Source organism: Triplophysa rosa, linkage group LG12 (assembly GCF_024868665.1).
Source record: "Triplophysa rosa linkage group LG12, Trosa_1v2, whole genome shotgun sequence".
Taxonomy (NCBI): Eukaryota; Metazoa; Chordata; class Actinopteri; order Cypriniformes; family Nemacheilidae; genus Triplophysa; species Triplophysa rosa.
In genome coordinates, this window is record NC_079901.1 from 22742839 (window position 1) to 22770520 (window position 27682).

A 27682-nucleotide genomic window follows, 5' to 3' on the forward strand; every position below is an offset into this window, starting at 1 on the left:
CAAAAAGATTCAAGTGGGACGTTGTGCATGTTCCCAAATAAAGGTGTCCTTAATACTGTTATTAAATGGAATTTGTATGACTACCCCTTGTTTAAAGTTACATATCATAACCGATACACTTCAAGAGATGTGCTGAATTACAGAATTATTTATACCATAGTTACATTTTCAGGGTCATAAATGTTATGTCAGTATTTGGGACCTTTCAACAAAACTTAATATCGCTGCTGTCCTTCCAAAACCTCGGATGTCTAAATTCAAGGACTTTTTGATACTTTTTATTTGTTAGATACTTTTTAAAACACAGTGAAAAACATAAAAGGTTACTAATAATAATGCTTTATGGCCAAAAAAAAACACAAAATATGGAGATACGACGTTTCAGAAGGACAGCAACGATATGGTTGTGTTTGTAATTTATGAAGGTATTTCTGTAAAGGGCTATACAAGCTCATGCCTTTATTTTAACTTGATAAAAATGAACAATAGTAGCCTATAATAAAGTGGAGCATTTCAGAATGAATTCAAAGGGGTTGATATGTTAATTGATGTTAACCATCTTCTAAAAGTTAAATATAAATAAAATATATCAACGTATTTTAAACCTAAGTGCATCTGTTTTTTCTCTGTATTTTTACATGACGTTTAAACATTTCTAAATCTGGCATGTTTAAACCGTATTAAAATGGAAATTACTATAATTATCTGTTGTTAACATGTGGCTCATAACTTTTAAGAGGTGCAAGAGCTCCACAGTTCCAGCAGATGGCAGCATAAACACTTTCCATAAAAAACTTCCCATGCCTCTGCACATTACACTCAAACCTTGCATTGCTAATGTAAAAATAGTATACATAAGACTAATGTTTTACTAAACTAACCTTATTCTAGTTTCTCTGTTTTAACAGACTGCAGTTCACATGAAACTAATACATATTTCCTTCCATATCAATTCCAATCAAGGCAGTAATTAGACAAAAACCAGCAGGAGGATTTTGAGCTTGTTTTATTGTTCTAGTCAATGCCAGTGGAGCATCAAGGACATGGGAACAGAACAGATCTTTGTGTTTCTTTCACCTGCACAAATGACAAAAACGTAATTTCGTCCTGGTTAGGACTCTGTCATACAGGGATTCGGGGACAAGAAATTATAGAATTCATCAAATGTTCCTTCCTTCCCATAACAGCCATGAGATTACTGTGTACACCTGATTTCGAACAATCATTTGGAATCTTGTTCACCAGGAGAGAGATGATGGGACAATACGACAAACGTCTTTCAAGGCTGCAGGTCGTAGATCAGCACCTCTTATTTTAACATGATAAAAATCTCCCCATTTTGGTGACGTTGTTCACTAGAACAATCAAACGATAATCCCTGAAATGAATACACGCACATAAAGGAGTTGGTTTCAGGAGAGGCTGCAGTACAGGCTGAGAATTTCATTTCCACCTTCCGTCAACTTAAGAGATTCAGCAGAGAGAACACAGCCAGGTCGACCAGCTGCCTTACAGTAACGCACACACAAGCGTTTATACATGTGTGCAATCACATGCGAGTGCACACCCTGGCCAGAAAGGTCTGGCCACAGTAGGAAAGCGAACGACTTGCTACATCAGATTAAAAACTGAAGCGTCCAAGCTCACACAAACAGTCATTTCATGGGGAAATCATCATAGAAGGTACAAAAAACCTCTTTAAAAAAACAACAACAACAACAACAAAAAACACAAGACAGTAAATCATACAAACACGCACACGAGCGTGCTATTATGCTGCGGTTTGTTCTAGGGGTGTGTTTTCATCGATTTCCATCACCGTGCCGTTCTGTTTCTTCTCCTGCTCTGCCTCCTTCTGTTAAAAACAAAGATGCATTCGTTCAGCACGACAGAAATTTGGTGGATCAATGTTGGATCACGCGGTGACCAAGAACCAGCAACTGCACTTACTTTGGCGTCCCTCTCTGCAAACTTCTGGAACATGTTGGCATAAAGGCGTTTGTCCTTCTCGTGTTGCTCTTTGATATGTTTCTGGCAGAGCATGATCTGGCTCTTTGCTGCCTTATTGGCTGGATACAACTGAGTGACGCGCTGGAAGTCCACTCTCGCCCTGTCGAACTCCTTCATGACGAACAGCGCCTCTCCTCTCCTGAACAAAGCCTTCTCGTTATTTGAGTCAAGCTCCAGTGCCTGCGCACAAAGAAACGAAAAGATAAACAATAGGGAAATGTGAGAACCAACCAATTTGGCGTGGCGGTATTTTTTTACTTGCAATTCATGTAGGATAACGCTGACATTAGTCATGACGAAACTCAAGAAGGAAGTGTTTAAAAAAAAAAGAAACATTCAGACAAACTATAATCCTGCTACCTTGTCACAGTTCTCGAGGGCAGGGCTCGGCTCATGCAGTTTCAAGTAGCACATTGCCAGGTTAAGGTGAGCAGCCAATCGCAGTGCTTTGGCCTTGTCTTCCTCCTCCCCCTGCAGACTGGATTCCTGCTCCAGCCATGACACGATGTGTTTATACTGAACGGCGGCTTGCTTGTATTTCCCTTCCTGTGCACACAAACACACTTCAATCATCATCAATGTCGATCATTCAGCAAGGACACTTTCATCACTGGCATACATGTAAAACCATCGATCATCGAATTCCCGATTAGATTAAAACGGGATGTAAAAATTAAGTCAAATTCTACCTTGAAATACTGAGTTCCTTTGTCTTTGACGATAGCGCTCTGTTCCAGTTTCTCACTTGAGCTCATTTCCCATGACTCTTTGGCCTGCGGGACAGGACGCAACATCTTCAAGTCAAGTTCATGCAAAACAGCGACTTTTTACACATGTAACGGAATGTCTCACGATAGTTATTTCTGCTGGAAATCAACCCAAAAATATTTTATACTGTACATGACATAAGTACGAAGCTCATGAAGTAAGAAGATCAAATATCCTGTGAATAGAGTATTTAATACATAAAAGGTACTTTATATCATTCGATTGCTTTCTTTTCCATTTCAACCATATGGCTGCAAAACAAAAGGTAAGATTCATAATAATAATTAAGTCTTGGTTATTGAGAAAACAACAAATAAATAAACAAAACAATAATACTATATGTCTGCTGTGGACCTCCATATGTTTGTTAGCGTTATTTTTGCACTTCGGTTTGGTGCTGTGTTATGGAAATAAGTAGGGCTGCAACTAACGATTATTTTGATAATCGATTAGTTTGACGATTATTTTTTCGATTAATCGGATAAAAATGTAATTACATCTTTTGCTTATAATAAGTAAATCAGATATGGGAAAAGTATACACAACTGAACTCATTAGCCTTCTCCCAAAATGGTGTGAACGTCTCTGTTGTGATAATTAACACACCTGGTGAGTTGATTCAGGTGTGTCTAGAAGCAACTGACAATAGTCTCTCCCAAACGTGGGAGCGAGGGGAGGGTCGGCCAAGGAAATCATTTTTTGTGCCATGAAAAGTGAGATATTTGTCATTCAAATGTAGTGAAGTACAGTAAAAAGTAAAAGCAATACTTAAGTATAAATACTCAAAAAGTGTACTTAAGTACAGTACTCAAGTAAATGTCCTTCGTTACCCACCTCTGAACTAAATAAACCACCAAATCAGGGTATTTAGCCTATTATGTACTTTGCAAAGTGCAAACGCCACAAATTGGGTTTTACTAATATAATCTTTAATTTTGTCATTTAAAACACCTCTCCCCTTTAAACTTTAAAACTGCGCAGCTTGAAGAGATGCATGCAGAACACGTCGGACTTTAAAACTGCGTACCTCGCGCTGCACGGAGAGACAAGTCTGCATTTAAAACTGCGCAGCTCATGCTGCACGGAGAGACATATCTAAAACAGTCATTTTAAAAGGGAAGAAGACGCGCTTGCTTTATAACTGCGCAGCTCGCAAGTGACGTCACAGACCAACTAATCGATAATGAAATTCGTTGACAACGAATTTCATTATCGATTATTATCGATTTTATCGATTAGTTGTTGCAGCCCTAGAAATAAGACTTCCTCTCTAGGGTTTTTACACTTGAAATCGTTAACCCAGGGTTATTCTAAGCCCCAGGTAAACAGAATCCATTCCTAGGTTATCCGTTTCACACTGCTTATAATTTACCAGGGGTTAAGAGATATCCCTGGGTATTCATAACCTGATGTTTCCCACTGTACATCACTAAACCCTAGGTTAACATTCTTATTTGCATATTTGCGGTGTCAACAGTCATGATTGGATAAATACTGCAGCGTCAAACTGACTCAATAAAAATAGTGCGTGGTCACTTTAAATAACCGAATACCTCGTTGTTCCGCATATGGGAAAAAATTACGCCACGCAAATCCTTTTTGCCGGTTTTAAGCCTCCTAAGACGTTACTTAACAAATAAATAAAAAAAAACCCTCAAAGGATTGTTTACACAGCGCAGTGTTTCTTGTGAAATGAGGTAAGCACTGTTCAGTTTTTGATTGGGTGTCCGTTGCTAAGCGCCTGGTCGTATCATTCAACCCCGCTTCGTTTCACACTGCCCACATTGACACCGCAATACGGTGCTAACCCTTCTTTGGGGCAGGGTTTCATAACCCTGGGTAAAATGCGGGGATAACCCCGCTTCAAAATCACAAGTGTGAAATGTTTGTTTACCCGGGGTTAAAAATGAAGATAACCCAGGGTTAAGCGCAGTGTGAAAAGCCCTTCTGTAAGGTAAAGCTGTCTGTTCTAGCATGTAATTTGAATATGCGAGTGTGCATTTGCCTTGCTTTCATTTAGTAGGTCACACCGACCTTCTCAAACGCTTTCAGTTTGATTTTGTAGTCCAGGGTAGCACCAGGTGGAATGTTGAATTTGTCACTGCCAGCAGTTCCAAAACCGTACCTAAGATAAGAGGGCGAAAAAAAAAACATTTCTTGATACAGCCACATGTACAGACATTCCGAGACGTTTTAAGGGAGTGTGTGAAGTGTGTTTTTACTTTGGTTTGATGGTGAAGAGTGATTCCTCCCCTTGCTCCATCGACTGCAGAGCTTTCTCCACACCTGGAGGCAGACCAAAATTCTCTCCATCTCCCACCTCAAACTTTAGCTCGCGCTCATCGAAGACGCGGTCCTCGTGACTGCCCTCCAAACACACTAACATAAAGAATAACGGTGTAAGAATTATGAAAAGAATTGTTAAGAGCTCAAGTAAGAACAACCTGTTTACCTTCCACAGACGCTCCCTCATTAGGTTTTGTGTAACCTTCCCCTTTAGTAATGATCCTGCGAACAATTCCCCCATCTTCATCATTAGTGATGTCCTCCCCGTGAAACTCAAACAACTCCACCTGACACACACACACGTTAAAATGGGTAATTTTGTGATTTTGATAAACCTATGCATTAAGACACAATGTATCGTGTGTCCTGTGCATTACTCATGACTGGGTCTCACCTGAAACACAAGGGTAGCATTGGGTGGGATTTTGGGTGGGCTGCCAGCAGCTCCATAGGCATATTCAGGTTTGCAAATCAATTGACAGATTTCACCAATCTTCATTGTGGCCACACCAATGTCCCATGCTTTGATCACCTGACCTGTGAATAAAAACTAACTCAGCATCCGTGCCTATATTCCGCAATTTGCTTGCCCAAAAAGTTTAGGGAGGAAATATTATAGAAATCATAAAAATTCACTTGACCCTTAAGGCACCCACCTTTTCCCAGTTCAAAGGAAAACTTCTCCCCTCGATCACGGCTGGAGTCGAACTGTGTGCCATCCAGCAGCGTTCCAACATAGTGCACGAATACTTTATCACCGATCATAGGCAACTCGGTGCCTGTACCCTCCATCTTAACCAGCTGTAGAGAAGAGAGACATCGATCTGTTAGTTGCACTGGGCGCCACACCCCTGTACTCAATATTCAAAGACCGCAGGACAGAAACATGTTCACGTCTGACGCTTTCATTTATTCAATGCTAGACGAATAACAGATAAATTAGCTTAAATTAGTATGTAGCAAATGCACCCATATTTTTGATTTTCATCATGTTTTAATCTCTTATAATGTTGGCCTGTTGAATGGTCCAAACCAACCATAAAAATGATTTAATGACGCAGCAAAAAAAAAAAAACTCCTAGTAAGCTGCAATCGGTAACTGCTCAGTTCGAAACAAAATTACAAAGTTACTTTATGTGGGTTGAAATCAAATGCCATAAAACTATGCAAAATCTGACCCGAGAGATAAAATGGTAAATTATCATTTTTATGAAATTACAGCTGTGAACTGGAGTAGGGGATGGAGGCTTTGGAGAGAATTGTTTTTTTGTTTTTTTTATACCAATAGTACATTTTATTTGGAATGTGCCTTAAACTCAAAGCAAAATATTTCATAACAATAAAACAATTACTCCATTGTAAATAACAATATAAGATATATCAAGTTAAAAAAGAACTTGATATATCAAATATCATATTTTCTATTGCAGACTTAATTCATGTGTTTTTGCTTTTTAAAAACGATTAAAACAGTGATCTATTTTACAGACCAAAGTTCAAATAAGTGACAAATACCAGTATCTGCCAAAAGAAAATGACTATATCATACATCGCGTCAAAATCATATCCAATGCAGTTGAATATAGTAGATCATCATGCACATCGTGCAAAACAAACAAGTTATTCCTGTCTGCTTGTCCACCTGTACAGATCTTCTTGATCTAGTTTAGAACAAGGAAGATATTTACAGAAACGCCATACTGCACGTGTGCTTTTAATGGCGTGTCATTGATTTCACCACATTTCAAACCTATTGACCACAATAAACACACAGTTATCTCGTGCATCACAGTTACCCATTTAGATTAGGAGATGTTTGGCAAAAGTCATTGCATGGCGTACTGTAATGTACTGTAGTACAGCGCGCGCGTGCAACACTTCAGACAACCTGCTTAGCTAACAAGCTAATGTTGACCATATAAAAATATACATCAACGAATATATCAATTATATTTAAATGCATATTAACTCAGTTGCATAATAAACTGAGACTGCACGTTGTGTAGCGCACACACACGGGAATTAAACAGACTAACGTTAGCCATAGAAACATCTAACGTTACGTTAGCAACGCTGCACAATTAACGTTACTAAAAGAACGTTAGACGCCTTTATACCATCAAAACAGTTTGCAAAACACGATTTATTCACACTTTAAAACGTGCAACAGCTGTCTATTCTTCAAAATGCTGAAGTAAACACGTATATACACTGGCGCTAGCGTGCATTCACTCAGTCACACCTCCTTCAATAGTCAATGCGGCTCATTTCACTGCAGTATTTACCTTTAAAACACCTCCATCTTTCTTCGAAGTGATGTCTTCACCCTCGATGGGGATGCTGCAGCCTTCATTCACCACCTCTTCTGCAGTCATCTTTGATTTTGACAATTATTTCCCTTAAAATAAGTCCAAGTATATATTAGCTCTCCTCGCAGAACGACTCTCGGGTCTTTCTACCTCCAAAGATATCAGTCGAGACTGGACGTCTGTAACGTTACGTATAAAGTCGGCTTTAATTTAGCTATTGGAAATACGTTTTGTGTTCAAGAAGACTCGAGGGTTTGTATTTCACGATTAGTGGTCGTTAAATGCGGTTGTAAGTCCCCAGACGGACTGTGCGAGGCGTTTATATATCGTTCGGCCCCGCCGATGCAACCTGAATCGGCTCAACGAACTTTCCAGAGCTGCTAGCGCGAGCGCGAGGAGACGGTAGAGTCTAGAACGGCAACCTTAGGGACTGTCGCTAACACACCCAACTACAGTCATTAACGAAAACGCATTAAACATTTCTATTGACAGTTTGTATCGTTTCATTTCAAATGCTGTTCATAATGCATACTAATTTATTTAGTACAATTTAATAATAATTAGATACGTTTACAGGGAGTGTTCATATCACGTTAAACATATATTACAATCCTCTGTAGAGGGGTTTTACATAAAGGAGATTAAATGCTGCATAAAGTTAACTGGGGGATTTAACCACAGCACATGTAATTCTGGAATTGTCTTGAATTACAAGAATTCTCCTGCCTCTCCTGCCTGAATGTGGTTTATTTCTTTTATTCCCTTTTTTCCCTTTAACTAATAGTAGCATTGACTGCCTTTCACTGACTTATTCCTTTAACTAAGAGTCGTGACTCTACAAAAAAAATGTTGAATGCTCCCTCATTTTTAGGTTTGTTTTAACTGAATCCGCTGCTAAATGATGTAATGTCTTTTCGTTCTTCGCGAGGGGTTGGAAGTTGACATGCGTCCCTATTCTGTAAGAAGTATTCCCTCGTTTTGATTGGCCGAGGGGAAAGACTGGCGCGTTTGTTCGAGGAAGTGTTCGCGATCAGCACGTTTTTCTTTATTTTGGTTTCATATCTGGTTACGTTTATGTATTTCTTTATCGCAACATGCGATCTAAATGAAATCCATACATGTAGTTTTTGATTTAGATCAAACTGAAGTAATGTTCCGTTGTCATTGCGATGAGTTTTTTTTGTCAGTAGTTTAACAGCGTTGTTCTAAATTTAAATGCTAATTTCAATCACACATCATGGAAAGCAAAAGTGGCCGGTTTCCTTTCCCCTTTCAACCTTATCCCATCCAGGAGAGCTTTATGGATGCGCTTTACACGGCTCTGGATCAAGGCAAAGTTGGTATATTTGAGAGTCCAACTGGCACGGTCAGTCTGCAGTTTTAATCACGTGCCTTCAATAGTTGACATGATGGCTATTGTGAGGGTTTGAACTTCGCTTTGATCTTCCAGGGAAAGTCTCTAAGTCTTATTTGTGGTGCACTGACATGGCTGAGAGAGCACGAGGAAAAGGAGGCCGCCAAACTTCTGGTTGTTGATGCTGAAGGTTTACAGAAAGGAGATGCTGTGAAGGAGGGGAAGAACAGCACTGAACTATCTGAGCCAGACTGGGTGTCTGAGTTTGTCCAGAAGAAGGCAGAGAGAGACATAGTGAATAAGTTAAAGGTATTTGTACAGATCAGATATTTAGATCAAGTCATGTACTTGTAAAAAATGTCAACTGTATTTAGGATGAAGAACTGAAAAGAAAGAAAAGAGAGGAGAGACTGGAGATGATCAGACACAACGCCCAGCTCAGATATGCTATGAAGAGAAAAGTGAGTATTTTGAGGGTCTGCTTTTTTACTGTCATGTAGATTTACCCAGTGAAAATACCAGATTACTTGTGTACCTTTGTCAGGCAGCTGAGGATGAGGAGACCGTAAAGTTGATGCAGCGAAGCAAAGAGGGGGCGGAGTCAGAAACGCAAGATCCAGAGGAGGAGGGGCTTATTGTAGCAGAGTACCAGAGTGATGAGGAGGCCACACCCAAAAGCAGGTATTATTCATTTTGTAGGCGAAGAAATGGGTTAGTGGGTCTGTTGTCCACACTTGAGTTCTTATTCGGTTGTCTCTCTAGGCTTTGCGATGATGATGATGAAGATCTGGAAGAGGATCATGTCACTAAGGTGCACATTCACTCTTCGTCCCTAAATTGGTGAACTTGAAGATATTTGTGCATGTGTACTGTGACGTGTTTCATATTTGTTTTGGTCTGTAGATTTATTACTGTAGCAGAACTCATTCTCAGCTGGCGCAGTTTGTTCATGAAGTGCAGAAGAGTCCGTTTGGGGACACCGTTCGCTTGGTCAGTCTGGGCTCCAGACAGGTACACATCATTTTCACCCTACCTACTGTGTTTCTGGCTTTTTTGCCATCTTATCATTCGTGTGAATGAAATTGTAATCTGTTTGCATAGAAATATAATAGCAACAAGCCACGCTATTTAAAGGGATAGTTCCTTCAAAATTAATTTTATTCACCAAAACATGTACAGTGCTGTGATAAAGTATTTGCCCCCTTCTAGATTTTTTGTTTTTTGCATATTTGTCAAACAAATTTTAATATTACACAAAGAAAACCAGAGTAAATACAAAATGCAGTTTTTAAATGATGGTTTTATTTATTAAGGGAAAAAACAATCCAAACATTTCTGACCCTATGTGAAAAACAATTGCCCCCTTGGTAAATCATGAATTAACTGTGATGAATTGAATAACTGAGGTAAATTTCACTAGCCACGCTCAAGCCTAATTCCTGCCAGACCTGTTGAATCAAGAAATCACTTAAGTAGAACCTGTCTGACAAACTGAAGTAGTCTAAAAGATCTCAAATAGCAACACATCATGCCGCGATCTAAAGAAATTCAAGAACAGATGAGAAACAAAGTAATTGAAATGTATCAGTCTAGAAAGGGTTACAAAGCCATTTCTAAGGTTTTGGGACTCCAGTGAACCACAGTGAGAGCCATTATCCACAAATGGAGAAAGCATGGAACAGTGGTAAACCGTCCCAGGACTGGCCGGCCTACCAAAATTACTCCAAGAGCACAACGACGACTCGTCCAGGAGGTCATAAAAGATTCCAGAACAACATCTAAAGAACTGCAGGCCTCTCTTGCTTCAGTTAAGGTCAGTGTTTATGATTCGACAATAAGAAAGAGACTGTGCAAAAGTGGCATCCATGGGAGAGTTCCAAGGCGAAAACCACTGCTGACCAAAAAGAACACAAAGGCTCATCTCACATTTGCTAAAAAACATCTTGATGATCCCCAAAACTTTTGGGCAAATATTCTGTGGACTGATGAGACAAAGGTTGAACTTTTTGAAAGGTGTGCGTCCCGTTACATCTGGCGTAAAACTAACACAGCATTTCATAAAAAGAACATCATACCAACAGTCAAACATGGTGGAGGTAGTGTGATGGGACCTGGACGACTGGCCATAATTGATGGAACCATAAATTCTGCGCTCTACCAGAAAATCCTTAAAGAGAATGTCCGGCCATCGGTTTGTGACCTCAAGCTTAAACGCACTTGGGTTATGCAGCAGGACAATGATCTAAAAAACACACCAACAAGTCCACCAAAAAAACAAAATAAAGGTTTTAATAAAGGACTAGTGGCCTAGTCAAAGTCCGGACTTAAATCCAATTGAGATGCTGTGGCATGACCTTAAAAAGGCTGTTCATGCTCGAAGACCCTCCAATGTGGCTGAATTAAAACAATATTGCAAAGAAGAGTGGGCCAAAATTCCTCCACAGCGATGTGAAAGACTCATTGCGAGCTGTCGCAAACGCTTGATTGCAGTTGTTGCCACCAAGGGTGGCACAACTAGTTATTAGGTTTAGGGGGCCATTATTTTTCACATAGGGTTGTTTTTTCCCTTAATAAATAAAACCATCATTTAAAAACTGCATTTTGTATTTACTCTGGTTTTCTTTGTGTAATATTAAAATTAATTTGATGATCTGGATCATTTAAGCATGACAAATATGCAAAAAATCAGGAAGGGGCAAATACTTTTTCACAGCACTGTATATGACTCTTTCTTTTGTGGAAGATCTTTTGAGCAATGTCTCTTTTGTTTTCATACAATGGAAGTCAATGGGGATGTTCAGGTGTTACCAACGTTCCAAAAATAACTTTTATTTGTGTTCTGCAGAAGTAAGAAAGTCATATACAGGTTTGGAATGACACGAGGGTGAGGGAATTATGAAAAAAGTTGTAAGGTGTTAGTTCACTTAAAAATAAAAACTCTGTCATCATTTACTCACCCTCTTATCATTTCAAACATGCATGACTTTCTTTCACGGAACACAGAAGAAGATATTTTGAAGAATGCTCCTAACTGGTCCCATTCACTTGCATTGGTTTTGTGTCCATACAATAGAAGTGAATGGGGGCCAGTGCTGTTTTCGGTTACCAACGCTCTTCAAAATATCTTCTTTTGTGTTCTGCGGAAGAAAGAAAGTCATACAGGTTTAAAATAACAAGAAAATTAGTAAATGATGATGACAGAATTTTCATTTTTTGGTGAACTATCACTTTACGGTGGCATTCGTGTCGGTACCGCAAACTAAGGGTGAGTTATGCATCCGACTTGCGCACTATGGAGGATTAGGGATGTGATCAAACCACTATGTAATCCTTAAGTATGAGTAATATTAATGTTTGGCTTAGCAGCACTAATAAACACTTTATTTAACATTATGAAATCGTTCACATTGATGCATTAATCAAATGCGAAACAGATGATGTTTTGTTATTTTTCAGAACCTGTGCATTAATCCAGAGGTTGTGCGTCTGGGAAGCGTCCAAATGATGAATGATCGCTGTTTGGAAATGCAGAAAAACAAACACGGTCAGAAACGCAAACACACCGTCTGCCAATTTCGACATAGCGGTGTTGCTGTTTTAAATGACACACTGATTACGTTATCAAGAGAGACTGACAGAAATGTGTTAAACACCGTTCCGACCTCCATCTGCAGGGAAACCAGAAAAGGCGGCAGACGTTGAGCCGAAGCGTCGCCGCGGTGTTGCCAAGGCGACGTGCCCCTTCTCGGGTTTTGAGAATCTGATGTCAATGAGAGACGAGGTGCTGGTGAAGGTGCGAGACGTGGAACAGCTCCTACAGCACGGGCGGGCGACGAACACATGTCCTTATTACAGCACACGGATGTCTATACCCGCAGCTCAGGTACACACACCGTGCCATCCAGAGCACTGCTTTAATAACTTGCACACTGTATAGCAGGGAAGTATGCATACTCACAGCAGCTTACTTTCTCTCCTTCAAAGGTGGTGGTGTTGCCTTATCAGACTCTGCTTCACGCTGCCACCCGCAAAGCTTCCGGGATCAAACTGAAAGATCAGATTGTCATCATCGACGAGGCTCATAATCTGACTGACACCATCTCAGCCATACACAGTGTAGAAATGAATGGAGCACAGGTACACACCTGTACAAACACACACACACACACACACAGTCACTCAGCACAGGTCACTAATGAGTGTTCTCGATGTCTTAGATCTGCAGGGCTCATTCACAGCTTTCACAGTACTCGGAGCGCTACAGGTAAAATAAAGCTTTCTTGTATATAGCCGTGGAGAATTTAGAGACCATTCCGAATGTTCAATGTATTGTGGTCATTCCAGTTTCAACAAAATCAAACCTCAGGAGTGACAGTAAACCAACAGCAATGACAAGACACATCAAAACTGTGATAAAAATCGAGGTTATGACATAAAAAAAAATGTTTTTAACTTTTCCTCAACACGTGTAGAAATATTCCTGTTTTAGTGAATCTGAACTTGTTTTCTTTGCAGTATTTGAGGTCTGAAAAAAATATAGAGCATCTTTTATGTTCTTTTCACCTGTTTCTCCAGTTTTCATTTTCTGCAAATCAATGCAAATAAAAACAATATTTTTATTTGAAATTTGGTAGGAATAATGTTAGCAGTTCACAGAATAATCATTTTACCTAAACGCATAACTATAAAGAGTAAATTCAGAAAAACTGAAAATAATTTTGAAATGGTCTCTTAATTCTTTCTGCAGCTGTTCTTTGAGCAACCAGTATATTGCAATCCTGAATTGAAAAGAACACATACTTTTGATTATGATTGAAAAACAATCATAATATTTTGCAATTTTGTGTTGTTTGCAGAAGTCGATTAAAGGCCAAGAACCTGATGTACATCAAACAGATTCTCTTTGTGTTGGAGGGACTTGTGTGCACGCTTGGAGGTCAGATGTGTGATCTTGTTTTGTATTTTGTGTGGGTTTGAAAATTGTATCAATACTGTTGTTGTGTGTTAACAGGTAAAGTGGGTCAGAATCCAAACACCCAGTCGTGTCAACCAGGTAAACAAACATGTCACATTAAATCTAATAAACTGCCGGTTATTGTTTTCTTCATACGTGACTCAATGTTGCTCTGCTTTTGCATATTTTCCAAAACAGGAAGTGAGCTGCTGACCATTAACGACTTCCTGTTTAGGGCTCAGTGTGATAACATTAATCTATTTAAGGTATTACACAACTACACTTTGAGTGTCCTGATTCATATCAAGCTATTTGCCATGCGTCTGTTGCCATGTTTTGTGGTTTTGTTCACTAAAGGTTCAGAAATATTTTGAGAAGAGCATGATCAGCCAAAAGGTGAGACACATTTACAAGATTTTAAAAAGTGCATAAACTCACAAATACACACGCGTATTGATCTTGTGTCTTGTTTGCAGTTGTGTGGTTTTGTGGAGAAATACGAAGGCAATGGTATAAACATGCAATCAAGCTCTAAAAACAAAGAGAATCGTCATATAGCAGGACTCGAGCGTTACCTGCAGACGCTGCAGAACAAACCGACAGGTAACAAAATCTTACATTTAACTTAATGATATTTACAGTTGTCGTTACAGTATAATGAAATAATTAAATTGAGTAAAATATATAAAAATACATTATTATATTTATATGATTTGTCTTGCTGTGTGGTTGCTAGGTGGTTTCTTGCCTATGATGTTCTCTGTATTATGGTCCCTAGGTGAAGTGCACTCAAAAGTGGATGTTAAAGGGATAGTTCACCGAAAAATGAAAATTCTGTCATCATTTTTTCACCCTTATGTCAATTCAAACCTGTATGACTTTCTTTCTTTTGCAGAACACAAAAGAAGATATTTTGAAGAATGTTGGTAACCAAACAACATTGGCCCCTATTGACTTCCATTCATGAACAGAAATCAAAATATCTTCTTTAGTGTCATGACGGTAAATAAATGATGACATAATTATTATTTTTGGATGAACCATCCCTTTTAATGAGCCTCACGGTTTGGGGTATCATTCATGATGACAAATGACATGTCATCATTCTTCACCATAAAATCAAATCCCACATTACCTTATTTTTTCTGTCCATGGGAACTACATCACACGTGTATTGTTGATGTTGTAGTTGTTTCAGAACAGCAGGTGGCAGTAGAGGTCAAACCCACCATGGCCTCTCCAATGATGCTGGTTGAGAGTTTCCTGTTTGCTCTCACGAACGCCAACAAAGATGGACGAGTGGTAATACAAAGACAGGGTTGGTGAAGTTAATGAGCATCCAAACAGAAAAACTCTAAATAAAACATTCAATCTCTCACACATTCCCTCTCTTCTTATCCATCATCCAGCATGTCTTGCTCAAAGCAGCCTGAAGTTTCTCTTACTGAACGCAGCCGTTCACTTTGCACAGATTGTCCAGGAGAGCCGGGCCGTGATCATCGCTGGAGGAACCATGCAGCCCGTCAGATCACACACACACACACACACACCATAACTTTACATGGGCTAATGGAGACATAGCTGCTTCACTTACATAGTGCTTATCAAATAATATCAACGTGTGCATTTAAAACGACGCTTATTTGGTGTGGCTCGGTTGCAGGTTACGGATTTTAAAGAGCAGCTTCTGTTCTCGGCTGGAGTAACAGAAGAGAGCATTTTGGAATTCTCGTGTGGTGAGTTTTACATCCGTTTCTCTGTTGACCATGCTCCGTGTTATGCGTTTAACTATGTTGTGTAATGGCTTCAGGTCATGTCATACCCCCTGAGAATATCCTACCCACAGTCCTTTGCACTGGCCCCTCAGGACAACAGTTGGAGTTCACGTTTCAAACCAGGGACACGCCACAGATGGTAAAACACACAAACGCAATGCACCACTAATATATCTGCTAATATACACATAGTAGTTCAAAGTGAATTAGGATTCGATTTAACTTTTGCCAAACTGTTTTCAAACAGATTCTTGAATCACACTTTTCATTTATTTATTTATTTATTCATTTATTTATTAGATATTATTTATTATAATGATCTTGCTTGGTCTATAAACACCATGCACTGTGCTGTGTTTTACCTTTCTGTGTTTTTCTTATTTGCTCCTGTAGAGCTGCTTTGGAACAATGCACATTGTGAAAAGTGCTATATAAATAAAATTGAATTGAATTGAATGTGACATTGAGGGAAGTTATATTTTTTGTTTACTTGCATTAGATGGAAGAAACGGGTCGTGTTCTATCAAACCTGTGTAACATCGTACCAGGGGGTGTGGTCTGTTTTTTCCCCTCCTACGAATACGAGAAGAGAATTCTGGGACACTGGGAGAGTACTGGAGTCCTCCAGCGCTTAGAGTCTAAAAAGAAGGTACACAAACACAGAAGACGCTACACTCTTGGCCTTCATATATGCAAACTCTTAAAGGGGTCATATGACACGGCTAAAACAAATATTATCGTTTGTTTTAGATGTAATGCAAAGTGTGTACACGATTTAAGGTTAAAAACGCTGTATTTTCCACATACTGTGCATGTTTGAATCTCCTCTTTGCCCCGCCTCTCTGAAACGCGCAGATTTTTAACAAAGCTCTGAAAAGCGAGGTGTGCTATGATTGGCCAGTTAACCAGTGCGTAGTGATTGGTGGAATACTGCAAGCGTGTGACGGAAATGTAACGCCTCTTACCGTATTTGGAACATCAGGTTCCTCTTCAATTGTACTGACAGGTACGCCCACCTTACTTGCGTATACATTTGGGCGGTCTTAGTCAAATCATACCACGAACTGACGTAGATTTGTGGGGGTGTGGTTACTTGAGGCGTTTCAGGCAGGTCTGGGTGAGCATTCGCTTTTAGATAGAATGCATCTTTTGTTCCCACACTTGAATTTTTGCAATTTTATGTGTTTAATACATGCACAGGCAACTTATAACACACCAAAGACACAGAAAAACACGTATTCACGCCATATGACCTCTTTAAATGATGTGGACATGGTGAACTGGTTAGTTAAGATGCTGTTGTGTGTTTCAGATATTCCAGGAGCCGAAGAAAGCCAATCAGGTCGAGCAAGTGCTCGGTGACTATTCCAAATGTATTCAGGTATGTTTGTGCAAGTTAATGTATTCGAAGATTGGTATTCAGATTTGGGCAAAAAAAAGAGACCACTCCAAATTTGCCTCTGACTTGCATTTCTACACATGATAGCTATTTCTAAGAGCATGAAAACTGTGATAAAAATCATATTTCTTACATGAACGTGTTCTCTTTGCATTATTCAAGGTCTGAAAACATTGTATATTGTTTGTTATTTTGACCAGTTTTTGCAAATAAAAATGTGTTTATATGGAATTTGGGAGAAATGATGTCTCTAGTTCACAGAATGAAACAAAAATGATCATTTACCTGAAGTCCTGAACGCATACCTACGAATAGTACATAGAGAAAACATATTTTCAGAGCTGTATGTGTGTATTATAAGGTGTTGTGTATTTTTTATAGTAATAACCAAAATCTGTCAGTATGTCTTAAAAGTATGTTAGATGACATCAGGCTGTTTTACATGATTTATTGTTTTCTAAAGCGTTGCAGTAACGCTGAAGGCGGTCAGACGGGGGCGCTGTTATTTTCTGTGGTTGGAGGAAAAATGAGTGAAGGAATCAACTTCTCCGATGACCTGGGCAGGTGAATAGGGCTGTTTTTTTAACTCATCTTTATTAAAAAAAAAACTTATCTGATTTTTGACATATGCCATTCAGGAATCATTCTATTGGATTGCCAAGATATCTTTTTTTTTTTACACAAAATTGGATAAAAATTCAGTGGTCAATGACTCAACGCAGGGCCCAAGTCAAAATATCTAAGAAAACAGGCATTAACTTAATGTTAAATAAAAACTGTATGTGTATGTGTTCAGATGTATTGTTATGGTTGGAATGCCGTATCCCAACATCAAGTCACCAGAGCTTCAGGAGAAGATGGCTTACCTGGACAAACATATGGTGAGAATTCATTAAGCAGCTCACAAATAAAAGGCATCTGACATGTCTAACACTCCGTCTCCTCCCGTCTCAGCCTCACATAGATGGCAAAAGTCCTGGGAAAGCATTGGTAGAAAGTCTCTGCATGAAAGCTGTCAATCAATCCATCGGTGGGTGGAGCCATGCGTTGTGGACTGCTGATTCATTATAGTGTTAAATATTCAACATGCAGAAAAATGAAGCGGCATCATTTCTCACCCTTTGTCCACGCAGGCCGTGCGATCCGTCACCGTGGCGATTACGCGTGCATCGTTCTGTGTGACCACCGTTACTCACGAACAGGCACGCTGCAGAAACTTCCTGAGTGGATTCGATCCAGCACACGCACGCATACTAGCTTTGGTCCGGCGTTCGCCAGCATCAGGAAGGTGAGATGTTTAAAAAAAAGCACGAAGTAAAAACACTTTAATAGAGAATGCAGTCGTATCATGTGCTCGTCTATCCAGCTGTGTGATGTTTTAATGAGACAGACAGTTGTTAATGTGACTCGGTGTTCTCCAGCTGTGCTCTCTGTTGTAATGAGCGGATGCTGTCAGGACGAGCATGTTTGCTGGCAGTATGTTCACAGTCTAATCATTTATTTGATTCCTCCACAGTTTTTCCTGGAGAAGCGCCAGAGGCCGTCGCTCTGAACAGATCTCATCGGCTGCGCGTGTTGAAGTACCAGTTGTGCGTTCTGCATTATGAATGTGTGTTTGCACTCAGGACGTGTTAAATATTCAGTTGCACCTCTGTCCTCAGGTTCTGAAGTTCAACGTTTCTAAGTTCATTCCGAGATCTTGATTTTGATTAAAGCTTCTGGTTTTTGTGATTTAAATGCTTGATTTATAACGCACATAGTTTATTTTAAACTGTACTAAAGCTGCAGAACGCAAGAGATGAGTGTTTAATTTAGACGATGTAAAAAACACAAAACACATTCTTCTGTATATAAATATGAAATTGGGTTGAAGTACAAGCCTGATGGCTGAATGAATGAATTTCTCTGTAAATAATTCATAAAAGCAATTCTTATGTAAACTGTTGAACGTGACAGCGTGCATAGGAACGTTTTCCAAAATAGATTTACATAGAAATACGTTCTGCAGACGTGTCATGTTGTTGATTGCGGAGTCTCGGGTTGGACATTATGATAAAATCTACTGTAATTTCACATCAAATTAAATATGGTATTTTTTTCAAGCCATTTGAGGCATAAAAACTGAAAAATGTATTGGATTTATGAATTGAATCAGTTTCAGTGTATTCTTTCCAGCTAGATTTCCACCACATCTTCATTTCCGTACATTCACAGAACTTTAAAATACGTAAGCAATGTAAATCTGGCAAAATGACTCGTCCACAGCTGTCCTTGGAGTGACGATATCGTGTCGTCCTACAAAATAATCTGACCCTGGGTCACCACGGTTACGCCTCCCAGTCATCCTCATCATCTGCGGCTGGTTGCTGTGGTGCTGGAAGGGGCGGGATCACGTCTGACATCCTGGCAAATGCTCCGCCCGAGCTGCTGGGTGCTTCTGTTGAGTCTCCGCCCCCTGGAACCTTGCCAGAGATACCTGTCAGATATTCACAGCGAAACGTTAGCACTGCCCCTCAGATTGAGGCACTGAAATGACAGGACTGTAATTATGGAAATAAGAATAAAAATTCAAATAGCAAACTTCAGTTTCGTCAAAGTACATCATATTCAGAAAACCTCAATAATACAATATGTTATTACACCATGTAATCTATATTTTCTATACGAGTTTCAAAATTGTGACGAGCAATTGAATTGATTGCAATAGGTCTATTTCAGACTCACCTTTCCTGCGCATTGCCAATTTATTAAAGAGATCAGACATGAGGTTTCCACCACTGACCGCTGCCCCGACTGAAAACATCGAGATGAAGGTTAGTTTAAGCTTTATCTATGAATACTGTCATTAATTTAGCACGTGCGTGTCTGTATTGTCTGCAGGAAGTAGCGAATAGATTGCGTTTCATTGAAGGAATACGTCCAAAAGATTTCATCTTTCAAGTCTTTTTGGCATTTACTCTCATCCAAGGACTTAATCATCTGTCATTACCTCTCAGAGATGGTAAATAAAAAATATTAAATTGATAATATCTATAAAAAAGTGGAATTTAGAGTCTGAGTCCAGGGCTATTCAATTTAAGAGCAAATGTCAAACAGATTTAAAAAGGCTTAATGAAAGTAAATTTCTCATTTGACCTTTTCAAATGCCACAGCACTTTTCCCTACAACGCCGATGGTGAAACAAATATTTCAAGATGAAAATGAGTTCCTTATGTTTTCAGAAATTACGTTTTTTCATGTTGCACTGCAATTGAAAGTAGAAAACGTATGGGTTTATTCCTATCGCTAACCTCAGTATGAGTAAACACTACTAATGAGTTCTTCCTCTAATAACAGCCATTAACATCCTGTAATTACACACACACTGTCTAACAGTACTGCTTTTTCTGTACGATGAATTCCAGTATGTACACCCGGCTGACCTTGCTCTTGTTCCTTCTGTTTTTTCTTCTCCATTTTGCGCTCCTTCACGTTGCGGAGTTGGGCTTTGCCGATACCGCCGGCATTCCGGATCGACTCCAGCAGACTGGCTCGCCCGTCCGACGGCTGGAGCACTTCAGTGGGGGCGCCTTTAACCGTACCTAATTCAACGACACACAAAGCAATACGGTTATGATTTTATTTTTTAGGGTATGCACTCATTAGACAGAAGCCTTTCATTGCTTGCCTAACGTCAAGTCAGTGTTAAGGCTTCAGTTCTGTGATCATAGCAATAAAAACAACTTATATTTTTGCATGCAGGTTTTACCTGCGGGTGGAGTTTGACCTGTATCAGCAGTGTTGGCTGGTGCAGGTGGAGGCGGGGGCGGAGGGGGTGCGGCTGAAGACGATCCAGGGGGCGGGGCTGATGCATGGATGGGCTCTGGTGGGGGGGGTGGTGGAGGAGGAGGAGGGGGAGGAGCCTCAAGTCTGAATTGAGAGTCTTATAAAGAAAAAACAAAATGCAGATTCATTCAGCTGATATTAGCAAATCATGTTTAAAGTAGGGTTATTATATTTACCTTAAACTATTGAAACAATTCTGTTCATTGTAATCGAATAAAATACAGCCTAAATATTATTTGAAAAAATTAAATGGAAATTAGACATGTTGCCCAAACAATAAACTACAGTTAACGCATCAAATTGTCTCAAAATGAATATAAACTAAACTAAAACTAAAAAACTAAATAGCGATTTTAAAATAAATAAATAACACAATGATTAAAGCACAAAACAAAATAGCAAAAAAACAAAAAAAGTACCTAAAATTAACATTAAAACAAAAAATGAAATGAAAGCCAATTCAAAATATTAATAAAACCTAAAGCGTTTAAAAAAGTCATATCATGGATCTATTTATAATTTTTTCACAGTATTTGTTTTATAACTTTTATATGAACTTTTGAATAAAGCGGACAATGAAAATCATTATTTGCTGCAGTGGTGTTAAGATATCTATATAAATACATGCTGATTTTCTGTAATCCTACATTACATAGTAACATGTTCCCAAAGACACCCTGCTAAAATGTGCATGCTGTTTTCACAGCTTAGTTTCAATAAATTGTCTTTTTGGACCGGGGAGAACGTTCTCCAAGTATGCACAATAGTTCAATACAATCGTATCACATGACTCAGACAATGCTCTCACCGGATCCACTAGATTCATCATGTTCTGTGCCAAAAGAGGGCAGCTCCGGGATGCTGGTACTGGAAGGAACGGATGGTGCGAACCCCGGGCCGAGGTCAGCGCTGTACGTGAGGTCATCAGCGATGCCGGGTAGGTCAGGCAGGTAAGATGGCACATCGATCTCTGGCACTTGACCCAGATCTGGTACATAAAAATAATTCTCTGCAGTCTGAAAGAGAACGTGTTAAGAGATGAATCAACATCTGATACTCTTATTTTCTGTCTTCAACCAAACCTGAAGTAAAAGAAATGTTTTTATTTTTGACCTCATAACCTTACCTGTCTCTCAAGCTGCTCTCTCTTGGTGATTGACAGCGGTGCATCGAACGGTTTGTCCTCCTTTTCGGTTTCCAGTGTGTTGTGTGTTTTAGTCACAGCGCCCGCCAGAGGGTCAAGAAACACATATTTCTTATAACTGCACATGAGAAAACACATAGCGATGATTATATCAGTGTTAATGAGGTTGCGTTGGCTATCCAAATCTGTGTAGGTGTGTTTGTACTCACAGGTTTTCTGTTGTGTTGAACAGCAACAAGGAGCTGACAGAGTTCACATTTCTCGGCAAACTTCCCAAACCTTCTTCTGTTTCATCCTCAGAACGCTTCTTGCTGTTCACACACACTGGCAAATACATCAACTTCTCCTGCAACACACGGAAATACACTAAAAAATAGCAGGGACGGGGGAAAGGAGGTTTCATACAGAGAAACCCGTTTACCTGTAGGGCCTTGTCATCCAGTGGGCGGAGCTTGCTCTCAACTTTAAAGCGAGGACGCTTTTGGGAGGCGGGATCAACAGCACCGGCAAAAATAGAAGAATAATCCTGCAGTTTCTCTGGAGCGGGATATTTGGCGCTGGAGAATACCTAAACAAACACATATTATAGGAGTCAAAATGTGCTTATCAATAAAAAATATTGGAAAATTGACAACATTTTATCAAGCTTTGATAATTGTCTTAATCAAGATGTCCACATTGTTTTTTTGAAAGACACTGATGTCACGATATTCAAATGATTTGTGGATTTACAAACAGATGGATCGGAAGGTAATAATTAGTTTTTCTAAGCCGGCAAGTTATTCAGTAAAGTGATTGATGCCCACGAGTGTGTTAGTTCTAATATTCCATCAGACAAAAAGCTAAGCTTTTGACAGACGTGATAACATGATTGAGAGGTGAGCAATATAGGATTTTTAGGTAATTAAAAAACCCGCTGGAGACGTCTGAAATGCTTTTTGTGTAATTCATTATACTTAATTCACAGAATGAAGTTTATTTAGTGTCTTAAATAAATCACGTTATTAAGAGACTGGCACGTTACAATCTGCTGTCGCAAATTTGATCTGAAAATCGAGTTTATTCTTTTAAACAGGAAAGACGTGATTTTAATACACAATGCTTTTATTGTTATTTTAACCCATGGATCCTGTTGTAAATAATAGTGAAAATTAACTTTTTAAAACTGTTGTTCCATTATTACCCCTTTAGCAGATTTTGAATTATATCAAACGTATACATCACTTCTTTAGAAAGCAATAATTATTAAGTCATTTGATTTAATTTTTTAGTATACATAATTTTGTAAATGAAGGATAATTTGCTTAATCTTTTAAATCACATCACCTGTCCCTTCTTGAGACATCACTGCACCGCTATGCGACTCTAGTCTTATATTCACTTACAGCTCCAGACTGTTACTAAGTTACTGTGGACCAGAATCATTTTCTCTTCTATGCTCCCGATGTGTGACTGACTCACTGTCAAGGTTCCTCACCTTTGTGGCTTTCTTGCTTCCTTTGATCTTCTGGACCCTGGCCTGAGCCAGTTTGATCCGGTCTGTGACGGACTGAAGATGTGCACGGTTCTTCTCCACGCTCTGGGACACCCTGCCGGGAACACATTTACCCCAAAATATTATGCAGTCTTTTGGTTGCCGCTGTTCAACTCAAATTCTATTCAACTCGTTTACAGGCCACTTATAACTTTTTGTTCGTCCATTCTGCACCTGGGGACAAACTCAACACAACAGCATAAGATCCCTTGGCTGTAAAAGCTGTTACAGTTTGCTCTGCCACAGCCTGAAAACATAAACAGAATACAGTGACAATGAATGCGTAATCTCTGCATGTGTACAGTCATAATGTCATTACGGAGTGGATGCGTTCTACAGCCCGCGGCGCCACGTGCGGTCTGAAAACCCTACATTAGAAGAGATCGAAAATGACAGAAGAGTGACTAAAAGAAAGGGGGGTGGGCGTTAAAAAGAATAGAGAACAGTGAGTGTGCGGCTTAATGGAGCTGACCTAGAAAAGCACAGCTTCATCCCACACACAAATATGTTCCCTGGACCCCTACTTGCCATGTTGTCATGGTAACGATGTGGATGGTTTTCCAGCCTGTGCAGCTGGCATTAGCATATTTGAGCATTCACTAGTCTCGCACGCAATTGCATCTTATGCAAAACATGCACTTTCATTGTATCTCTCTCCCTGGACTTGTGTAGCCTAAACTCTCTCCTATACAAACAAAGTAGATAAATGTGTTACTTTGTCAGACTAGTGCTGTGTTGTATTTGTATGCCACAACCAGTAAGGTTTATTATTACTGGGATTTAAATATGTCACCAATGTACAGTTATCTAACTGGCTGAAACTGCAAGAACGCCCAGCAAATCAGAAAAGCTTTTTTGCAAAGTTCAACGTAAAAACAAAAATAGAAAGTTATATTTTATATTTTACAATATTTTTATTGTTGAGCCGTGAGCATCCAGCTCAAACAGCTGTTATGTTAACACACTTATGTCCTGTATAATCCATGCATGTAATGCTAGAAAGTGATCTTAAAGTGATTGAAGATCATGTATGTTTGTTTACCTGGTAAAGATGTCTGTTGATATGATTTCCAGATACTGCAGAGCCTCAGTGATCTGATGCACAGCCTCTTCTCTCCTGAGGTCCGGCTGGATCAGAGGTACAGAGTACACCTGTCCCTCCAGGTAACGTTTCTGTGTCATCCTACAAACACACACATGCATATATATATATATATATATGTATACAGTATATATGTGTGTGTGTCAGTAGATAGACTGCCGTTCAAATGTTTAGGATAAATGTTTAGCATATTTAATGTAATAACCCTTTACCTAGAACTTGCAAAAATGTTCTCTTATATTTTATCATCCAGCTTCTTAAAATCGTACCTGATTTTTTTAAACAGTGTTGAAAGAGTTCCCATCTATTCCTATCTTTTTTATTAACTGATTCTATTAATTATTCATATATATATATATATATATATACTAGAAGCATAAGCAAGAGAAACAAACATAAAGGCTTAACCCAATGGCTGTCACATGATAACAGGCGACTCCAGACAGGGTCAGAAAAACTTTAAATAAACACTGTTATAACGTGTCCAGTTATGCGAACACTTTATTAAGACTGTAAATCTGTGACAACATCCACTGATCTTCATTATCTGAACAATGCGATCATCCTACTATCTCCAGTGAATTTAAGCACAGCAGCGAGGAAAAGCGATGTCTATAAAGCAAACCAGCGCTATAAAACAAATAATGTTAAAAGGAAACACTTTACCTGACCATTTATGTGTCAAAAGCACAGACGCTCCGCTTCTTGATGCGCCGAGTCTTTCACGCGCAAAACTTCCGCATTATCATGTGACGAGTGACGAAAACGCGAAGAAGCTGCCGACATCAAAGTACCGCGAGAGCGACTGGAGAGCGCACTGGTCGGTCTGCTTTCGAATCGCTCTCGCGGTACTTGCGCATCGCTGCATGAAGTCGTACGGATGAGAGCGTGGGAACATTTTCCAGTTGTGTTTGTTGTGTTATTATGAATATAACAATAACAAAACAAAACAAAACTACCAGGCAAAACCAGGAATGTCATATAAATCATAACGCGTGTAAGAACATTATAAATAAGCAGGCAAAAGTCACAGAGGTTAGTCATACGGAAAGTGACGGAAGGACTAATAATTATATAATAAACTTGAAATTAAATTAGTGAAGTGAAATAAAAAAGCCAAGGGTTTATTATAGTAAAAGTGGGCCAATGAACAACCACATACAGTACGGCTAGGCTACTGTAGCAAAATAAAAAAATATTTATTTATTTATTTTAGTAAAATCATTGGCAATATTCATAATGGTGATAACTGACAAAAACATTTAATGCACAAAATAATATGGACAAAGTAACAAATAAACAAAATAGCCTACTATAAAAACAATCGTTTTTACGTTTCAGGACGTGAAATTGATTTGGTAACTAAGCAACAAAAACGTTGGTAAATAAACTTGTAAAAACTACTGCAATAGCAGATCTCGATTTGTCGTTTCTACATTTTAAAGAAACAAACTTGTCTGTGATTGCGCCTTGTTGCGTGCCATACGACGTCACTCCCGAACGTTACTCCGCCTCCTTCAATCCTCTGTTTTGACATCCTCGCATCAGCAGCACCATCCCGCGCATCCCTTCATGCGCGCTCTGGGCACGGAGGTGGAGGCGGAGGCGGGGGTCTCTCGCTCTTTCGGTCTCTCTACCGGTTCAGCCATTTCAATATTAACCAGCGCGAGGGATATTTTGGGTGGCACTGCCACTGAAACATCTCACTGAAATCGCATCATTTCTTCTCGTTTTCTAGAAAAGCATCACCGGGATGTCGAGTCTGCTGGATAACCCTCTGCAGGCGGTGCTGTATCTAAAGGAGCTCACCGCCATCGTGCAGAACCAACAAAGTCTCATCCAAACCCAACGCTATCGGATAGACATACTCGAGCGCCGAATGGAAGATTTAGTGCTCGAGAACCGGCAGCTACGGGACTCCAGCGGCCATCACCGGCACCCTCCCCGGTATCATCCGCCTCCGCCCCCCCGGACCTCCAGCCTGCCCCGAACGAGCCCTTCCAGCAGAGACAGGACGCCAACCCAGCAGCATCATTCCCCGCAGGACATGCAGCTTGTGCCCGCTGGACCCAGCAGTGCAAGTCCAGAACCCCCTGATCAAGATGATGATGTAGCTCAGGACCCCTGCTGTCGCTCCCTGGTCCCACAAACACCTGCCACCATGTGTCGAGCTGTGGGACTTCCACGAGCATCCGAGTGAGTTCTTGAAAAATCATGCATGTAGTAGAACATTTAACACGAGGCGATCTAACAGCATTGAATTGTCAGGACCGATTACGTTGCGCCATCAGGAGGATTACATAACAGAGAAATTTCACTGTGCAATGCCTAAATATTTTATTGCACATTATTATTGGATGATGATGCAACGCACTTGCATTTAAAGTGTTCACTAGAAGCTGGTTTGTAATGTTGTTGAAACGGTTTGGACTGATAAGTGTGTGTGTGTGTGCATGCGTGCGTGTGTGTGTGTGTGTGTGTTTATAGTGAACACACACTCTTTAAGATGAAAGAAAAATAATTGTCGTTTAACACATTCGCTCTTTCAAACGTCTGATACTTTTATGCACCATTAAAGCATTCATTTCTGTGTTATAAATAAACACGAGAACACTTTGTTGCCAGTTACCCACACAATACATGTGTGTACTTGCTCACACACACACGGATTTGTGTGTAAAGTGGGGCTTTAAGTGACATTCCCATAGTGCATGTGGAGCTTATCCGCCAGCTGGAATCTAAACCACACTAAGAGAGAGAGAAAGAGGGCTGTGTGTGTGTGTGTGTGTGTGTTCACTTACGACTTCTCATCTGCTTCCCTGCACATCTTACGCTGCTTTTGTAGAGTACTCCCTGTGTGTGTGTGTGTGTGTGTGTGTGCGCGCCCCCACAAGCAAAACTAGCATGATACATCCTTCTCTGGTAACGCTATCTTTTCCTTAAGGGTATACCGCTTAGTCTTAGAGTTTCAGAGCGTGTTGTGTGTCTGTGTGTTTGTAAGGGGCTTTGTGGGAACAGATTTTGTTGTTGCGCTAGAAATTCCTGCAGCTCAGCTGGTAGAGCATCATGGGTTTCATCCCAGGATCACACATACTAATGTATAGCTTGAATGCAATTAAAGCGTGACGCGTCTGTCAAAGGCAGAAAGTATGAGATAGTTTCAGGGCAAAATTGCAGTTATGCATGGAGCTCGAATTTGTTGATCTGACATCGTCTCACGAA

The 27682-nt window shown here is 39.7% G+C and overlaps 4 protein-coding genes and 1 long non-coding RNA gene across 10 annotated transcripts in view; 2 read left to right on the plus strand and 3 right to left on the minus strand.

Moving 5' to 3' along the window:
* Positions 1-990: 990 nt before the first annotated feature.
* fkbp4 (FKBP prolyl isomerase 4) lies at positions 991-15213 on the minus strand. The gene is made up of 13 exons (XM_057348504.1): positions 15127-15213; positions 14817-14953; positions 12686-12774; positions 7350-7462; positions 5721-5865; positions 5459-5601; positions 5231-5351; positions 5001-5157; positions 4813-4903; positions 2700-2783; positions 2371-2556; positions 1951-2190; positions 991-1855 (listed from the first exon to the last, which is right to left on the minus strand). Exons 4-13 carry the CDS (start codon positions 7437-7439, stop codon positions 1772-1774), a joined length of 1341 nt encoding a protein of 446 aa, XP_057204487.1. The 5' UTR covers positions 7440-7462; positions 12686-12774; positions 14817-14953; positions 15127-15213; the 3' UTR covers positions 991-1771.
* Positions 7440-18484, plus strand: ddx11 (DEAD/H (Asp-Glu-Ala-Asp/His) box helicase 11). 2 transcript variants are annotated; one of them, XM_057348500.1, is made up of 26 exons: positions 7440-8739; positions 8824-9036; positions 9102-9188; positions 9272-9408; positions 9490-9538; positions 9631-9738; positions 12184-12271; positions 12402-12610; positions 12712-12864; positions 12945-12991; positions 13584-13663; positions 13739-13780; positions 13880-13947; positions 14039-14077; positions 14158-14284; positions 14871-14999; positions 15091-15203; positions 15345-15417; positions 15492-15595; positions 15956-16105; positions 16769-16837; positions 17319-17419; positions 17652-17736; positions 17810-17885; positions 17989-18143; positions 18372-18484. In XM_057348500.1, exons 1-26 carry the CDS (start codon positions 8611-8613, stop codon positions 18405-18407), a joined length of 2667 nt encoding a protein of 888 aa, XP_057204483.1. In that variant the 5' UTR covers positions 7440-8610; the 3' UTR covers positions 18408-18484. The 2 variants fall into 2 exon arrangements, with proteins under 2 accessions (XP_057204483.1, XP_057204484.1); XM_057348501.1 differs by lacking the exon at positions 7440-8739 and having other exon boundaries at positions 8953-9036; positions 9109-9188.
* Positions 15981-18088, minus strand: LOC130563091 (uncharacterized). Of its 2 annotated transcripts, XR_008964041.1 has the most exons (4): positions 17974-18088; positions 17722-17831; positions 17141-17160; positions 15981-16094 (listed from the first exon to the last, which is right to left on the minus strand). It is a non-coding gene; the product is annotated as an uncharacterized LOC130563091 (long non-coding RNA). The 2 variants fall into 2 exon arrangements; XR_008964042.1 differs by lacking the exon at positions 17141-17160 and having other exon boundaries at positions 16002-16094.
* wash1 (WAS protein family homolog 1) lies at positions 18189-26010 on the minus strand. 2 transcript variants are annotated; one of them, XM_057348503.1, is made up of 11 exons: positions 25914-26010; positions 24401-24541; positions 23302-23413; positions 22246-22392; positions 22034-22170; positions 21807-21942; positions 21489-21696; positions 20604-20777; positions 20278-20436; positions 19580-19648; positions 18189-19331 (listed from the first exon to the last, which is right to left on the minus strand). In XM_057348503.1, the coding sequence occupies exons 2-11, from the start codon at positions 24538-24540 to the stop codon at positions 19183-19185; spliced, it is 1431 nt and encodes a 476-aa protein (XP_057204486.1). In that variant the 5' UTR covers position 24541; positions 25914-26010; the 3' UTR covers positions 18189-19182. The 2 variants fall into 2 exon arrangements, with proteins under 2 accessions (XP_057204486.1, XP_057204485.1); XM_057348502.1 differs by lacking the exon at positions 25914-26010 and adding an exon at positions 25127-25886.
* iqsec3b (IQ motif and Sec7 domain ArfGEF 3b) overlaps positions 26011-27682 on the plus strand; it is a 28924-nt gene continuing 27252 nt past the window's right edge. For 2 of the 3 annotated variants that reach the window (XM_057348498.1, XM_057348499.1), the window contains exon 1: positions 26011-26656. In XM_057348498.1, coding sequence (XP_057204481.1) covers positions 26214-26656 — 443 coding nt within the window. In that variant the 5' untranslated portion in view covers positions 26011-26213. The remainder of the gene's footprint in view (positions 26657-27682) is intronic. The other variant, XM_057348497.1, reaches the window with a different exon arrangement.

Coding starts and splice junctions, on each gene's coding strand:
- fkbp4 (XM_057348504.1), bottom strand. CDS start 7,439: ATGACTGCAGAAGAGGTGGTGAATGAAGGCTGCAGCATCCCCATCGAG. Junction 5,352..5,458: donor ATGCTACCCTTGTGTTTCAG/GTGAGACCCAGT, acceptor TGTGTGTGTCAG/GTGGAGTTGTTTGAGTTTCA. Junction 5,158..5,230: donor TGAGGGAGCGTCTGTGGAAG/GTAAACAGGTTG, acceptor TCTTTATGTTAG/TGTGTTTGGAGGGCAGTCAC.
- ddx11 (XM_057348500.1), top strand. CDS start 8,611: ATGGAAAGCAAAAGTGGCCGGTTTCCTTTCCCCTTTCAACCTTATCCC. Junction 14,078..14,157: donor AGAGCATGATCAGCCAAAAG/GTGAGACACATT, acceptor TCTTGTTTGCAG/TTGTGTGGTTTTGTGGAGAA. Junction 15,418..15,491: donor CATTTTGGAATTCTCGTGTG/GTGAGTTTTACA, acceptor TAATGGCTTCAG/GTCATGTCATACCCCCTGAG.
- wash1 (XM_057348502.1), bottom strand. Junction 21,943..22,033: donor TTCAACACAACAGAAAACCT/GTGAGTACAAAC, acceptor TCTCATGTGCAG/TTATAAGAAATATGTGTTTC. Junction 21,697..21,806: donor GAGAGCAGCTTGAGAGACAG/GTAAGGTTATGA, acceptor GTTCTCTTTCAG/ACTGCAGAGAATTATTTTTA.